This window comes from Neoarius graeffei, chromosome 2, assembly GCF_027579695.1.
Source record: "Neoarius graeffei isolate fNeoGra1 chromosome 2, fNeoGra1.pri, whole genome shotgun sequence".
Lineage (NCBI taxonomy): Eukaryota > Metazoa > Chordata > Actinopteri > Siluriformes > Ariidae > Neoarius > Neoarius graeffei.
The window spans coordinates 83,585,529-83,601,564 of record NC_083570.1 but is presented as its reverse complement, the minus strand read 5'-3'; the positions used below and the strand labels follow the sequence as shown (position 1 = coordinate 83,601,564).

General features: G+C 40.5%; 1 protein-coding gene across 1 annotated transcript in view; it reads right to left on the bottom strand.

The window, feature by feature from the left end:
• Positions 1–16,036, bottom strand: part of b4galnt4a (beta-1,4-N-acetyl-galactosaminyl transferase 4a) — a 373,302-nt gene that overhangs the window by 264,593 nt on the left and 92,673 nt on the right. Inside the window, exon 2 of the mRNA XM_060915089.1 lies at positions 11,956–12,068. Within this exon, the coding sequence (XP_060771072.1) occupies positions 11,956–12,068 (113 nt within the window). The remainder of the gene's footprint in view (positions 1–11,955; positions 12,069–16,036) is intronic.

Genomic DNA, 16,036 nt, shown 5'->3' with positions numbered 1-16,036 from the left:
CACACACACACACACACACACACACACACACACACACACACACACACAGAGTTCAGTCTCAGTTTGAGCTGAGAAGATGACAGGGCCCTCAGAGACTTACGGAGTACAGGCAAAGGTGAAAGAGGCACATTAATGGAATATTTCAAGTCTTATCAGGAAGCATCAAATGATCCCAGTTGCAGAAATTGCTGAACAGATATTTTTCTTGCATTCCATTTTTTTTCCTTCTTACTTTGCCATGTACTAGGTGCCTGTGTGCATGTATTTTTGTATGACTCTGTGTGTGCATGTGTGTTCTCCATATGTGGCAACTTAGGATTAACAAAGAGCTAGTAAGTGCCTGGTTAATAATAAATGATGGAGACAGAAGCACATAGAAGCAGTTCAAGAGATATCAGCGCATCCCCATGGCTGTCACACTCACACCATCAAAGCCATCCTCTGTGTTGGCTAGAGATGATCCACCACTGAGTGTTACCATGGCGACAGGAGTACAACCGCTTGTGTCTATAAAGTGCAACCTTGTGCCCCGGTGTTACTAAAAGTATCCTTCTGTTACTCAACATGTGAGAAACATAATTCCTCCAGGTGCTAGAACAATGGTTCTTCAAGGGTTCTTTGGATATTTAAGGCTTTTGCCTAAAGGGGTTCTCTAAAACAGAAGCTCTGCTGTACGGACAAACTGAAGCCTATTCACATAGATTTAAACTACTTTTCTAAAGAGTGTAACATGAGTGAATTTGGTGGAAGTCAAATGCTTGGACAAACCTGCATGGAAGGCACTTCTACATTTTTACAATTTTATGATAATAATGAAAACATTAATACTCTGAAATTAAATAACACATATAGGATTACTGTATATAATGACCAGGAAAAGTGGTAAACAAATTAAACGTATTCATTCATCTTTAGTAACTGCTTTATCCTGCACAAGGTCACAATGGATCTGGAGTCTATGAGGAACAATGAATGCGAGGTGGGAATACACCCTGTATGGCAGGGGTTCTCAACCTTTTCTACTTCAAGGCCCACCTATTCATATTGTAACGAGTCGGGGCCCATTAAAAAAGATCCCTGACTATTTTGGCTTATCTATTCTATTAGAATCTAATAATCCATTGTAAAATGTATTAATGGGATGCAACATCACTTCCTGTTACAGATGGGAGCCCAGGAATTAAATAAATACAATAAAAACAAATTGTTTTTAATTGTAGGTATTGTATTTAAAACTGTATGGATGTGCCAGAAGCCAATATAAACCCATGCATGTAGGGCATTCTCACTCAAAAGGGATTAATGATCCAAAAGTGGAGTCTGGTCCATTAACACAAGAACTTATTGCCATGTTTGTGTTCAGCAAACAAGCAAGTTATTAAAACCAAGAAGTACATTCAAAAGAAGTGGCTATAGAAACCACTCAATGGGATTAGATCCTTACACGCTAACAAAGAAGGATTTTTCCTACGAGTTGGAAAATTATCCATCCGTAGAGTTCCCCGACATCTCAAACTACCTGGTGCTGCAGACATCATTCTACACGGACACACAGATGAAAACCTGGAAGAGCATGGAGGAGAACAACTTTTTATATGTGGCTGGGTTAAAGATCTGGGGATCAGGACACTACCAGATCAATCCTGTATAGTTTATGACCGGGCAAGTAGCATTTCTGGGCTTTTTGTATGCGCCTTTGTGATAGTTGCTAGGACGCTACAAGTTTGAGTATCAGGTATAAACAAACCACAGCCGCTCGATTCTCAATCCTCTCTGCTTTTCTCTTCCAGCTAAATCATTCACAAAGATCCACAGAAACCCCTTGAAAGACCTGGGTATTACACGCATTATATACGCATTAGTTTAAAATATGGCAACCACGATCAAACAGTAAACAAAACCACATCTGAGGACTTAAGCATCTCTTGAACTTCAAAACATCACAAAAGAAGGGGAAATGGTGAGAAAGGTCATTTGTGAATCCAAACGAAATAAATCAGAGGAATCTACAAACTTTTCATGAAGTGATCACTGCAAACTCAAGTGCTCTTCAACTCCGCTCCCCTCCATCCCAGTGAAAGGTGCAAGAGTCACCTTCTCATCATCTTTTGGTCAAATCCTTTGCTCTTTCACCCTTTATCACTTCATGGGGAACCCGGAAGAAACTTTAATCAGTTCCACGGTTTGTTTGATTCGAACAGTTCAAGTGGAAGACATTTTAATGACCAACAAGGCACTCCAGCGATAGTAACACTTTGTGAACAGTGAGCTTAGCTGACCACCACTTTATGTCTTGCATATCTAATGAGGCGAATGTGATGTCGGATGCAACCCAGCGATTGTACCCTACTAAAAATTAACTTCAACTTGAAAAAAAAATTGCAGCCCACCAGATGGCGCTTCACAGCCCACTAATGGGCTGTGGCCCAGTGGTTGAGAAACACTGCTGTATGGGACATCAGCTCATCGCAGGGCACCATGCAAACAATACAGTTAAACATTCATTAGTTCTTAGGGGCAACTTAGAGTTCGCATTTCATGAGCATGTTTTTGGAAGGTGGGAGAAAACTGGAGAACCATGACTGAAGCTTATGATCAAACAGGGAAACCTGAATTTGTGAAGCAACAACACTGCAAGAATTGCAAGCTTCTGGCATCTTCTTAACCAACTTCATGAGGGAGATTCACCCAGGAAGTTTTTCTTAAACTTCCCAAATAGGCTGAGAACATGTTGAATGCTTTTTCTAATGTTCTAAAATAAAAGTATTTGTTCAGGGAAAGAATTTATTTTGAAGTAAAAAAAAAAATAAATAAATAAATAAAAATAAACAATACAGATGTGCAGCACAGTGGTGCAGTGGTTAGCAGTGTCGTCTCTCAGGAAAAGTTCGAACCTCGTGGCTGACTGGAGCCTTTCTGTGTGGAGTTTGCATGTTCTTGTGCCTGTGTAGGTTTCTTCTGGGTGCTCCGGTTTCCTCCCACAGTCCAAGACATGTGGTCAACTGGCTACTCTAACTTGCCGAGCATGAGAGTGTGAATGGCTGACTGTCTTTCTGTGTTAGCCCTGTGACAGATTGGCAACCTGTCCATGGTGTGCCCCACCTCTCACCCAATGTCAGCTGAAATTGGCTCCAGCTTACCCGTGATTCACAATGGATAAGCGGTATAGAGAATGAATGAAAATGAACAGTGGATAATGAACCTCTGGAGCAGATGAACCATTTCAGATACCTTGGCTCTATTATCTCCAGTGATGGCTCCCTTGACAAGAAAATCAACATTAGGATCGGCAAAGCATCAGGTGTGTTCAACTCTCTCAATAACATCTGGAGAAACTGCGGGATTACCCTTACCACAAAGGTAAAGATCTTTGAGAGTGGCATGCTCTGTTGTACGGCTGCTGTTGTACGGCTCCCCCACTTGGGCTCTGAATAACCGGCATGCACGCCGCCTTGAAAGCTTCCAGCATTCCTGTTTGCGGAGAATCCTTAAAGGACGTTGGCAAAATTGCATCACTAATAGGGAACTTCATGCTCAGACTGCCTGTTGTAAGCTTGGTATGCTTATCCAGGTGAACAGATTGCGCTACTTCGGGCACGTTGCTCGGCTGGACACTGCCCGACTCCCTAAATATCTACTGGGCTGGACTCCCTCCCATGGTCACCGCAGCATTGGCCACCCACGTCTTAGCATTCTGCAATCTATTGCTGCTGATGTCAGGCAACTGTTCGGTGACTACTGTGACATCTCCACAGCCATTCTTGCTGCTATGGACAGGAGTTCTTGGAGACGCCTCCTAAGTTCATTAAAACAGGCAGACTAAACGTGAAGACCTTACCAAGTACAAAGTAAAGTACAAGTAAAATGAACAAAAATACTCCTGCTGCATTATAAACCGTTGTCATAACTTGTAGTCTTAAAAGACAGCTCATTTGGATTGTCTCATAAACCCTATTCAAAATGCTTGACACTAAGAAAGGTTTATAAGGGGCAGCCATGGCCTGAAGATTAGAGAAGCAGCCTTGGGCCCAAATGGTCACTGGTTCAAGTCCCAGGACCAGGAGGAAAAATGTGAAAGGAGTTGAATGAATAAGCAGGTCTGTGAAGATTCTCAATCATCCAGGTCATAGTAAACTGTGGGTGGTAGAAATGGGCAACTGGACTTGCTTGAAAATTCTTGAAAACGTTTCACCTCTCGTCCAAAAGGCTTCCTCAGTTCTGTCTGACTAATAGGGAGTATCAGATATTTTATCTGATACTCCCTATTAGTCAGACAGAACTGAGGAAGCCTTTTGGACGAGAGGTGAAACGTTTTCAAGAATTTTCAAGCAAGTCCAGTTGCCCATTTCTACCACCCACAATGAATGAGCAGCACTTTCCCCTCCCTCTGTATCATGGCTGAAGTGCCCTTGAACAATCAGGGGCGTGGCCACCGGGGTGGCCGGGGGTGGCATTGGCTACCCCTGAAATTTGGTTGGCCACCCTAAGTGGCCCCCCCTCCCCACCTCAGTAAGGGAGAAAAAAGGAGGCTTTAATTAATTGCAAAATTTATTTTTCCACGCATATGTATAAAAGTACAATTTAAAAGTGTTTTGATGTTGGGCAATATTATTTTTAATTATTTTGTACGCAACAGTATAACTGCTTTTGCGAATAGGTTATTGGCCGCACAGGAAGAACGTCAATTTCATCCAATCACAACAGAAGAAGTTGGACCTCTTTCATGTTCATCAAGCTGGTATGGTTCCTGAGAACACCACCACTGCGGTGGTTAAACACAAAGATTAATTAAGGTAAGTGAGAATGTCCAAAGTGTGAAAAAAGTGTGAATGTTAGTGTTTAATGTATTGGGAATTTCGCAGGTGATTAGGTAACGTTTGTGTAGCTGAAGTTAAGGAGCTAACGTTAGCAACATTAGCTCGACAGTATGTTATCAGCATTTAGCTGTGCAGTTATGTACTCGCGTATGGGTCCCAAAAAAGACGGTTCGAGCAGGAAAATAGAAAGGTCGCACATGTGCGAGTACCGAATTCAGCCCATTCATTCTTATTTTTCTCCAGGAATGAATTCGTGCAAAGAGGATCTAAGTACAGTAACTTTTTCGCGCATAAACAAACTTCCCTTTGGCACACCTCTAACACAGCCTGATAGATTTGACTTGAGTCAGGTCGGTGTCCTGAGCAGCCGCCTGAACTAGGCTACGTCCCTCGAGGGAAGAAGAAAAAAAAAAACACGCAGCCCCACATGCAGACAGTAGCCTCGTCAAAAAATATCACCCCATCGCGTTGAGGCTGAATGTCTTTGTCTAAATTGTTGTATGCACCATGTAGTTTGCCATCTCATGTCGTCATATCTCCATCTTTGCATCCTCTGCGTTGTGTTGCTGGGCAAAGATGTGCTCCGATCAAATTGCCATGCGATCTAAACTGTAGGCTACTGCAGCCGTCAACCTAAGTAAAAAGTTAACAAAATGGCGAAGTTATGGGGACATAAAACTAACTTGTGAACTTAAAATAATGCCATGCCGTGAGAATTTGTGTTTGTTTAATCTTGATAGGCTACATCAATCACTCATCAGTGTCTATGTTGTGAAAATACTTCCCCCAACTGAGCATCCTTTCCTGTCCTCCTACTTCGTGCTTATTGTCGGCTTGGGTAAAGTCAGTTTTATATTGGACATTTATTTAAGTAAATATTCAAAATAGAAACGTGATAGACCTACATCTGAAAAAATGTGACACATGAGGATTGTGGCACATGAGGATATTTGTCTGTTTCAAAGTTGGTTTGACAAAAAACAAGTGTTATTTTTTCTGACAGATCTCGCTTGTATGTTGAATGTTAAATGAATGTCCAATATAAAATGTCTTCATCCAACGTTGAATGTAGGCCTATGGGATGGTCCCAAGGCATTTTGGGAGATGTAGTTTTCTTATAGAGAGAGAAATGTTTGAGTGTTCAAAGTATGGAACACAAAATCAATATGTACTTGTACTAATGTACTATGTATCTATGTATTTGTATTATTAGCAGTATGATCACTAATGGCCTATCAAACATGATAAATGCCTAACTGAGCATTATGGCTTTACTTATTTTCTCAGGGGCAGACTAGGGAAAGAAGGTAGTAATAGCGGGAACGATGAAGAGATCTCAAAACATTGAGACTTTCTTTATTGTAAATAAGAAAAAAAGATCAGCTGCAGTGAGGCTAAGACATCATCTTCAGGACAGCATTCAGCAGGTAAATAAATCATAAAATTAATAGTGCTAAATGTGTACTTAACCATAAGACAACAAGTTTGCTTTTTGCTGCTGTAGGCCTAGATGGTTGAGCTACTTTTGCTATTTTATATATTATTGGCTAGTTTAATCTTTTCATTGCTCTGGGCCAATAGTACTCACTCTATTTTTTTTTTTGTAAAATTGTGCTTAAATGTGTTAACAAACTCAGTAATAATTATCTCACTAATTAATCATCAATAAAGTCATCTCATCTCATTATCTCTAGCCGCTTTATCCTTCTACAGGGTCGCAGGCAAGCTGGAGCCTATCCCAGCTGACTACGGGCGAAAGGCGGGGTACACCCTGGACAAGTCGCCAGGTCATCACAGGGCTGACACATAGACACAGACAACCATTCACACTCACATTCACACCTACGGTCAATTTAGAGTCACCAGTTAACCTAACCTGCATGTCTTTGGACTGTGGGGGAAACCGGAGCACCCGGAGGAAACCCACGCGGACACGGGGAGAACATGCAAACTCCACACAGAAAGGCCCTTGCCGGCCCCGGGGCTCGAACCCAGGACCTTCTTGCTGTGAGGCGACAGCGCTAACCACTACACCACCGTGCCGCCCCTCAATAAAGTCATATTACTTATAATGTAGTCTACTGGTTATTATTGTCATCACCTAAAATCAGAGGCCGTCATAGGACACTTTAAACCATTTTATGTCAATACAATAGGGGTGTAAAGGTACAAGTACATTTACCGAACCGCTTGAAATCGAACGTTAGGGTCAATACAGTGCTGTATCGAACGGGAGCCTACAGTCAGTTTACATAGGCCATGATTGCATGCTGCCACTACATGTGCAGTGGCTCTTTAATATTCAAGAGGGTACTCATTCATGATTGGGGTGGTTAGGGAAGGATTTTAAATATTCATGAGGAAACTTGTCCGTGATTTGTGCTACTGTGATCATGTGTGACAGAGTTTTGGTTTAATAAACAACGTGCTGAGCAAGCAAATGGTTTAACATGTTATTCCTATACTGTACCGAAACGAATCGTGACCCCAAAACCGAGGTAATCGTGATTTTTGTGTATCGTTACACCCCTACAATACAATATGCCACCCCTCTACAGATTGTGACCCTATTTGGCCCCCCCAAGAAAAAAATCCTAGACACGCCCCTGTGTAGCATACTGCCCACTACTCTGAGTACCGTATTTTCTGGACTATAAGCCGCTACTTTTTTCCTAGGTTTTGAACCATGCGGCTTATACAAAGGTGCGGCTATTCTGTGGATTTTTCTTCCACCGCTAGGGGCGCTCTAACCGGAAGTAGAATCAAAAATAAGATAGACGAAAAATCAATGCAAAGAAGAATTAGCAGATCTTTAGCAGATAGAACATGCACGACAAATTACTAACTGGTAATTATTTTCAAATCCAGCGAAGATGATTAAAGTGACTTGTGGTTTCAAACACAGGAGAAATGAAGGGTTACGGAACAGAACCAAGAGAAAATAACCGGTATTTATTTAAATAAATACCGGTTATTTTCTCTTGGTTCTGTTCCGTTTTAATCAGCAAAGTTGCTGCCGTGGTAAAAGGCACTGTTCGGAAAGAATCTGTTCAGGTACATACATGTACATTTACAGTACAAAATCGTTCTGTACATGCAGTAAATATCTAATTTTTCAACATAGATATCTGCGGCTTATAGCCCGGTGCGGCTTGTATATCTTTTTTTTATTTTTATTTTTTAAATAGAGCGGATGCGGCTTATATACAGGTGCGCTCTATAGTCCAGAAAATACGGTATACCTATGTGTGTGTGCTCATTGCTCGCATGCGTGCGTTCACTGCTTCAGATGGGTTAAATGCAAAGGAGGAATTTCACTGTGCTTGAGTGTACATGTGACAAATAAATGTTTCTTCTTCTAAAAGAACATGAAACAGATGAGAAGAAAAAGCTAGGGTTTATTCTTAGCACATCTCAACCTGTCTTACACATGGAGAAATGTTCTGAGATCTACATCATATGCAGTCTGTCCGTGTCTGGAGCTATACTCATCTCTGTCCATGCGAATCATTAAAAGACAGAGACGTTCACGACTTCCCTTCACTGTGTCCACACACTGTGCTGACTATAACCTCCTTTCCATCCGGAGTGCATCAATCCCCAGTTTTATTCCACTGTAATATTGTGCATGTTAATCTGAGGACCACAGGTCACCTGCGCTGTTCTAGAAAAGTACTCAATGATGGAGTGGGTGATGTGACCCAACACAAACCAGAGTTACTATCACTACCCTGAAGTCAATTATTTTCTAATAGCCACACCTCTGGGAGTGTTTTATTCCTCTTATACAATCGAAATGTACTGACGCTAACAATCTTTTTATTTATTAAAGAACATCATCATACCTTTATCCATTTATAGGTGTGTTGTTTAATGCAGTGAAGCATCCCTGAAACAGGTTAGTTCTTGTTATCACTTACGTTGGAGCAGCTATAAATCCTTTACTCTCCAGCCTCTTTTCTGTAAGTTTCTGATTTTATTTTATTACTTATTTGTCTTGACTTATACCAATGTAAGGAGAAAATGGAGGCAAGTCATTGTGGCCGGATTCAGAGGTGCTTTGTATCTGGCTGCGAGCGCAGTAAAGGGCACTTTAACACACGGACAGTGCTGTGTGTGACAGAGAGGGAGGTAGAAGCTCTTTGGTGGAGAGGGAGGTATGGAAATGTGTGGCTTTTAGAGCACATAGAGGAGGAAGATCAGGCCATCAATCATTTAATACTAAGACAGGAGAGGCGTGTACAGTACACAGCCTCAAATGTCAGTTGTGGCAGTGACCTAAAATGCAGTCAGTGCCACACGAGACTGAATATCATATCAAACACATGCCGCTATTTCGAGATTCACCCATCAGTGTTGACAAATGAGACGTAGTTAACCCTTTATATCTGAGGAAGAAAATGGCCATTTCTAATCCTATTCCTATTGAATTAACTTTTTTCCTCTTTTAGTAACATCATATCTTCATAAGTTTTTATTCCGAAATCATAATGCACGGTTATTCTTCACACTTTAGCCACTTTAACTGGAAAGAACCCTCAGTCCACTAGGCTGAAAACGTTCTGAAGAAAATGTTCAAACGTTGTTCGTTTTTGTTTTTTTCCTCTCCACTTGGAGCTAAAGTTAATAAAGTTACACTGCTATGAGCTAATTTGTTAGTTGTTGAATTGTTAATTCAGGTAATCGTCCTTATTTTTTCAGGGATAATGAGAAAGAATCTAATTTTATTCCACCAGAGTTATCCACCAGCTAATTCCCATCTTCAATCACGCCTGGAAATGACCTAAGCTCTGCGATACATCCAATAAAAATGCAAACACGGCTCTCTGATTTATATAACTGGTTTCATATCTTTTAACTATCTCTAGCTCTCCCTATTAAGTAGACGTAGTATATAAAATAGATCACAATGGTTGTTTTTAATTTTAGCTTGAGTTATTTCAATAATATTGGCTGGCTTTGAGTGGTATAGGAGACATATTCCATTCAGCTAGAATGATACTGAACGAGTAGAATCATCTTCTTCTTTTGGCTGCTCCTGATTAGGGGTCGCCACAGCGGATCTTTCGTCTCCATTGCTCCCTGTCCTCCGCATCCTTCTCTACCACACCTGCCACTTTCATGTCCTCTCTCACCACATCCATGTATCTCCTCTTTGGCCTTCCTCGTTTTCGTGTGCCTGGCAACTCCATCCTCAACATTCTCCTTCCAACATGCTCTGCATCTCTTCTCAAGATGTGCCCATACGGTACCATCTCTGTCTCATCTCTCTGAGCTTAATTCCCAAGCTCTCCACATGTGCTGTCCCTCTGATGTGCTCATTCCTTATCCTGTCCAACCTTGTCACTCCCATCACAAACCTTAACATCCTCAACTCCGCTACCTCCAACTTTGCATCCTGTCTCTTCGTTAAGGGTCCGGTCTCCAATCCATGCATCACAGCTGGTCTCACTACTGTCTTATACATCTTACCTTTCACTTTTGCTGGGAGTTGCCTACGGTATCACAAATGACTCCCGAAATCCTTCTCCAACTGCTCCACCCTGCCTGCACTCTCTTTCTCACCTCACTATCGCAGCCCCCATTTTCCTGCACAGTTGACCCCAGGTACTTGAATTCACCAGCTTTCTTTATGTCTACTCCTTGCAGCTATATCGAACGAGTCGAATACGAGTTCAATATCATGCTAGCCGAATGGAATATATCTGATAGACCATGAAAAAAAAAAACAGCCAATATTATTATTATTATATACACTCTTCAGTCAGCATACTCACCTTCCAGCCAGTGTAGCATTCAACAGTAGTGTTAGTGAAGGCCAAAGCTAGTGCAGTCAAGCCAGTGCTATCCTGAGCTAGCAGCACAGGCTAACGATTGAGAAACTAGGATTTCTATCTCCAGACTCTTCTTCAATGCACGCTCACCACAGTATTTTTCACTTTTTACTGAAATATTCATTTAACAATGTAATTTACTTAGTTACTTTTAAAATCAACATTGACAACTACACACAATGGACCTGGCAGCTAAAATTCTCTCAAAATCTTCTGCTTTTAATGAAGCAAACCTTGTGGCCATGTTTGTTTATAAACTGTCACAGTCGCTCGCTAGCACGGAAGTTTTACATCTCCGACGCGTCTCTCTTCCAGTTTTTCGATGTCCGTTGGTATGTTTTTCTCTTGTAAATATGCATGAAGAATATATAATGAAGTTTTGGTACCCTTTCAGGTGTTCAGCACATCTTTAGTTTCAGTTTATTTATTTAGTGCTGAATTATAGCATAGCTAACCCTAGCAGTAGCACCGGATTAGCCTTGTCGTTTCTCTTCCCCGGCAGATAAAGAAATGATTCTGCACATGCACAGCAGAAAAGTTTTGTCATTGGATATTTGCATTAGCGCCGACGTGTGACACCGCTTTGTCTTGACAACGTGCATTATTGTAACAATATTGCACACTCATTTTCCATTGGGTAGAGTGAAGTAATACACGGAGGATAAGCGATATGCTAACAATATTGCATGCTATCAAACCAGATGAATGAAACCTGCTAGAAGGGAATAAAATACATGTTTTTAATCCATGAAAAAAATGTCCTGTATGTATAATAATGTGCAATATTGGTGAGCCACATGCAATCAGGAAGAAAAAAGTGTATTAAAAAAAATGCCAAAATCATAAGTTGTAAAGATTCATGTGAAATGTGGAAAGGGCAGGCCATGGTCACTCCTGGGTTCTGTTTGCTTCACAGAAATATAAATCGACTGCTTGTTGGTTCTTCAACAACTTTACGAACAGTCTAGTACGGTCTCTAGCTATCTGGGAAAGAGTAGATACACTTCCTCAGTTGAATCCAAAGTGATTTTTGCTGCATAAATGTTACAGGTTTCTTATATGGAGTTTACTTTACTGTGCTTTCATGCTCCTGTGAAATATACTGCTTATATTTGGATTTATCTCAGTGGAGAGAGAGCAAGACAGCGTGTATTGATTAAAACATGTCATAAACCTTTCACAATTATTTCAAATGCCAGTCAAGATAAACAAGTTACATAATTAATTTAAAGCACTCCGGTGTAATCAGCTCGATTTGTCAAGGCATATTACTCCATACACTTTCCCTCCAATTCATTTCTTACTGATGTGTCTTCTTCACGGCTATCGCTGGTGTCCTCACTCTTGTGATTTCTGTCTGAGGAGCGCGAGTTTCTCTTGTGACTGGTGTCAGTCCACTCTGCTTGCCTCTCTCCATCTAGACATGAAACAAAAAAAAAACAAAAAAAAGAGAGCAAACTTATCTTTGCAATATGAACAGATTAATGTGCTGTATAATATTACACATATTATAATGTAATACACATTTTATATTTAAGACCCCTGTATATTACAGTGACAGTAAACAGCCATAAACGTGGGGCAGATGAGATGGCAGAAATGTTTCATCTCATTTAATGTCATTTATTTAACTCTGAGGAAATGCACTGAGGGCAAACTCATCAATTTTCTTTTTCTCAATTGGGAGTTGCGAGAATAGGAGACAGTGGTATAAATCTAAAGAACAGTTAAACATTAGCAAGCATTAAATGCCAGCATAAATATCTCAAGTAAAATTTTTATAACCATATACAACTCCGCTCATGGTAAATACTTTAATGCGATAGAATGCAAACTGTCCAATAATGGATCCAAAGACAAAGTATTTTTTCCCAGAAGAAGAAAGCAGCAAATCTTAATAGTTGTTGAAATGTTTATGATACACAATACCGTACATGTCCTAAAATGGAATGATATTGTAAACATCTATTAGACACATCAAATAAAATAGGATATAAGCAATATGAAGCAGCTGCATGCTATGGAATACTAAGCTACAATGCAGCCTGCTCAGATATGGTATAACATCCAAAAACAGATACAGTATGGACTCTGCCATCAATGCCGATCTTTAAAATTCCTACTTACATCTCATTTTATGTAATATGATATTAAAAAAAACCCTGCATCCTGCTTTCATCTATCCCTTCTTAACCTCAAAATGAAAATCATTTATGAAACATGACTCTAAATAACGCAGAGGTTACGGGAACTCAGTGTTCTATCACCTGAGTGTTCCAGGCTCTGGGCCACTGACCCACTCCAGATGGATTATAGGATTTGCCTGTATAGTCTTCCATTAGACATCGGACCAAAAGCTCACAGGGAACTTGGCACACAGAAAAGGACAGAGCAACCTACAGAGAGAAGCATTAACCTCAGCGGAAGGATGATGGACTAATTTTAGTATCAGAAATCAAACCAGAAAATGAAGCGCAAGAAAATGTATAAAAGAAAATAAAAAGTGTGGGGTTATTTACATTAGAAAATGCCTGTGGAGGTATAATTAAAATAATTCCGAAATACTAGAATAATAATGTTTTAATATAATACAAATAAGGGGTAAGAAACCCCTCTAACCTTTTTTACCCTCATGAATAATGCAATCATCTATAAATATGCAAAAATGCTAATTAAAAATATTAACCCCACCCTTCTCCCCTTTTAGTTCAAGAGCTTTAAATATGAGAATGCGGCAAAAACGTGAGCTCAGCTGACTGTAGCATCGTTGTTGGTGTCATACAAGCTGGTTTGACGATTTCAGAATTGCTGATGTCCTGGGATTTTTATGGACAAGAGTCTATTGAGTTTATACATAATGGTGCAAAGAAAAACAACAACAACAACAAAATCCAGTGTGCTGCACTTTTGTAGGACGAAATGCCTTGTTGATAAGAGAAGTCAGAGGAGAATGGCCAGACTGGTTCAAACTGATAGAAAGGCTACAATAAGTCAAACAGCCACTCTTTACAACCGCAGTGCACAGAAAAGCACAACACATCAAACCTTAAAGAAGATACGCAGAACCATGGCCTCACTTTTTGTTTATAAATGCCCTGAGACCTCAAGAATGGCAGAGGAATAGTTTTAAGCGTTAACAATAAATGTAATATAGTAATTTTTACGATTAAAGTGATTCATATAGGTAGCGGTCTGAGTGAATGACCTTGACATCTGTGACATCACCGCAGGAAGTCTATCGGTCTCATCGCCATTTCCGCTATACTAAAACACAGAGCTGACTGCAACTCCGATCCTCCATTTTGAGCTAATTTATCACCATGCCATATAGATGTGTTGATGACCGGTGCAGCAACACGACAGAAGGTGGATTTATGTTGCATTCATGGCCCAAGAATGTTCAAACTGCAAAGATTTGGACGCTTATGGTGAGAAATTCACGGATTGGGCACCTACGAAGTGGTCTCTCCTTTGCACGTTTTACTGAGGACTCGTATGAAACTTCTGATCTGTTGAGGAGCGTTGGCTATAAGCCCGTATTGAAAGAGGGTGCAGTACCAACAATTAAAGGAAAAGAAAACGACAAGAAAAGGAAAGTAAGTTCAGTTGCACCAGTTCTCCCGGAGTGTGAGCCAAGCAGTAATGGCGGAATACTCAGTATGGAGAAAATGGAGAATGAGTGGACCATTCTTCAGATTTCTCTGCTAGATATGCTTTTTTTTACCCCCCCGCTGGATATGCTTGCCTCAGCAGCAATATCTCGCCCTTATGTGGAAGAAGTGAATGAACAAAGAACTGAAAAAGTCAGATTGTTTCAAAACAATTGGCCACAAGCTCAGTCTTCAAGAAGCGAGAACACAGACAGGTAAGATGCAACTCTCATTTGGTTACGTAACAAAAAACAACACTCTTTGTTTACCTGCATTTAGATTAATACATGTAACTTGTATTCTGTAGTTAAGTTACCGGTATAAGATTATTTAATTTGTTTCAGAATGTGATTGTCTCAGTTCATCTGATTATTTAATTAGCCTTTTACGTTTTATCAGTGAAAATGCATGCATGTACATGTACGTTGCATAAGTTATAACACCTATCCTGTTTTAATGACAGTCACATGAGACTGTCAATTCAATTCCATCCAATTCTCTAGACGGCTTTGTTCTCTGGCTTTATTTTGTAAGGTGGGGGCCTCCGTGGCCAACGTGTTATTATCGGATTCACTTTCCAATGGTTCGAACGGATACGGTTCTATGTGTATAGCAGTAGCATGTACATACACTCCAATTTCAGGACTATCATAGTCAGATGTATTACTATCTGAGGAATCCGAAGAATCTCCAATAAATCCAAACGAAGAGGCCATTGCCACCACTCTCGCCTGCTGAGTCTGGCTTTGGTCTATAGCACCGGTTCCCACTGTGACGTCACCCACTCAGGGCTGGCTGGCTCAGCGGGGCAGCTCGAATGCCAACTTTGCAGTCGATTTTAACTCTCAAAAATATCTATTTTTTATTCCCAATTATGCAGCATACAAGATTCAAGGATGGAGATACTATCCACTCAGAAATATATTTAAAATAAAGGTTCTGCATATCTCCTTTAAGGCAGATGGGCTACCACAGCACACAGATCACATCAGGTTCCACTCCTGTCAGCCAAGAACAGGAATGTGAGATTACAGTGAGCACACACTCACTCTAACTGAGGCATGCAGGTGGTCAGATGGTCAGAATTTGGAGTCAAATGCATGGATACAGGACACTTTGTCCACTGACCATTTCGTCCAATGCCATTTCATCCAATAGTTAAGACATTTCGTCCAAAGCCTTTTTCATATGCACTATCAATTATTTTATATTTCAGGTATTTGTTTGTTTGAAAAAAGGAGGAATTCTCAATGGAATTTGACCGAAGCAAAACACATTTTTGCAGTGTGTAGTTTAACCATCCGCCACTCACCAAACGCAAGTTGGGAAATCTAATGGCCAGAAAAGATTACTCCAGACTTGCCTTTCTTGGCGAGTGTGTTCAAAACAATGGGTTCATACCTAGTATTCTTGTAAAATCCAAGAAATATTCAACAAAAACTCCTTCCTTGCGCAGGACTCTCGGGTGCGCCTCCGGACTGCGCGTGCGCCTTACTAAGACTGGCTATATGATGAATTAAACGGCTTCACTGGACTCAAAGCTTGGAGAGCAGCCTGTAATGGTAAGGGTCACTCGTTTGCTTTACAAAAATGTTTTCCGCATCGGTCAAATTCTATTGAGAATTCTTCTTTAGGACTGGTTTAAAAATATACAGCAATTTGTCACACATATTGTCACCTCACTATCAATAGTCATGTGTTTCCATTTATTACGGGGAGATGCAGTCATAAACCT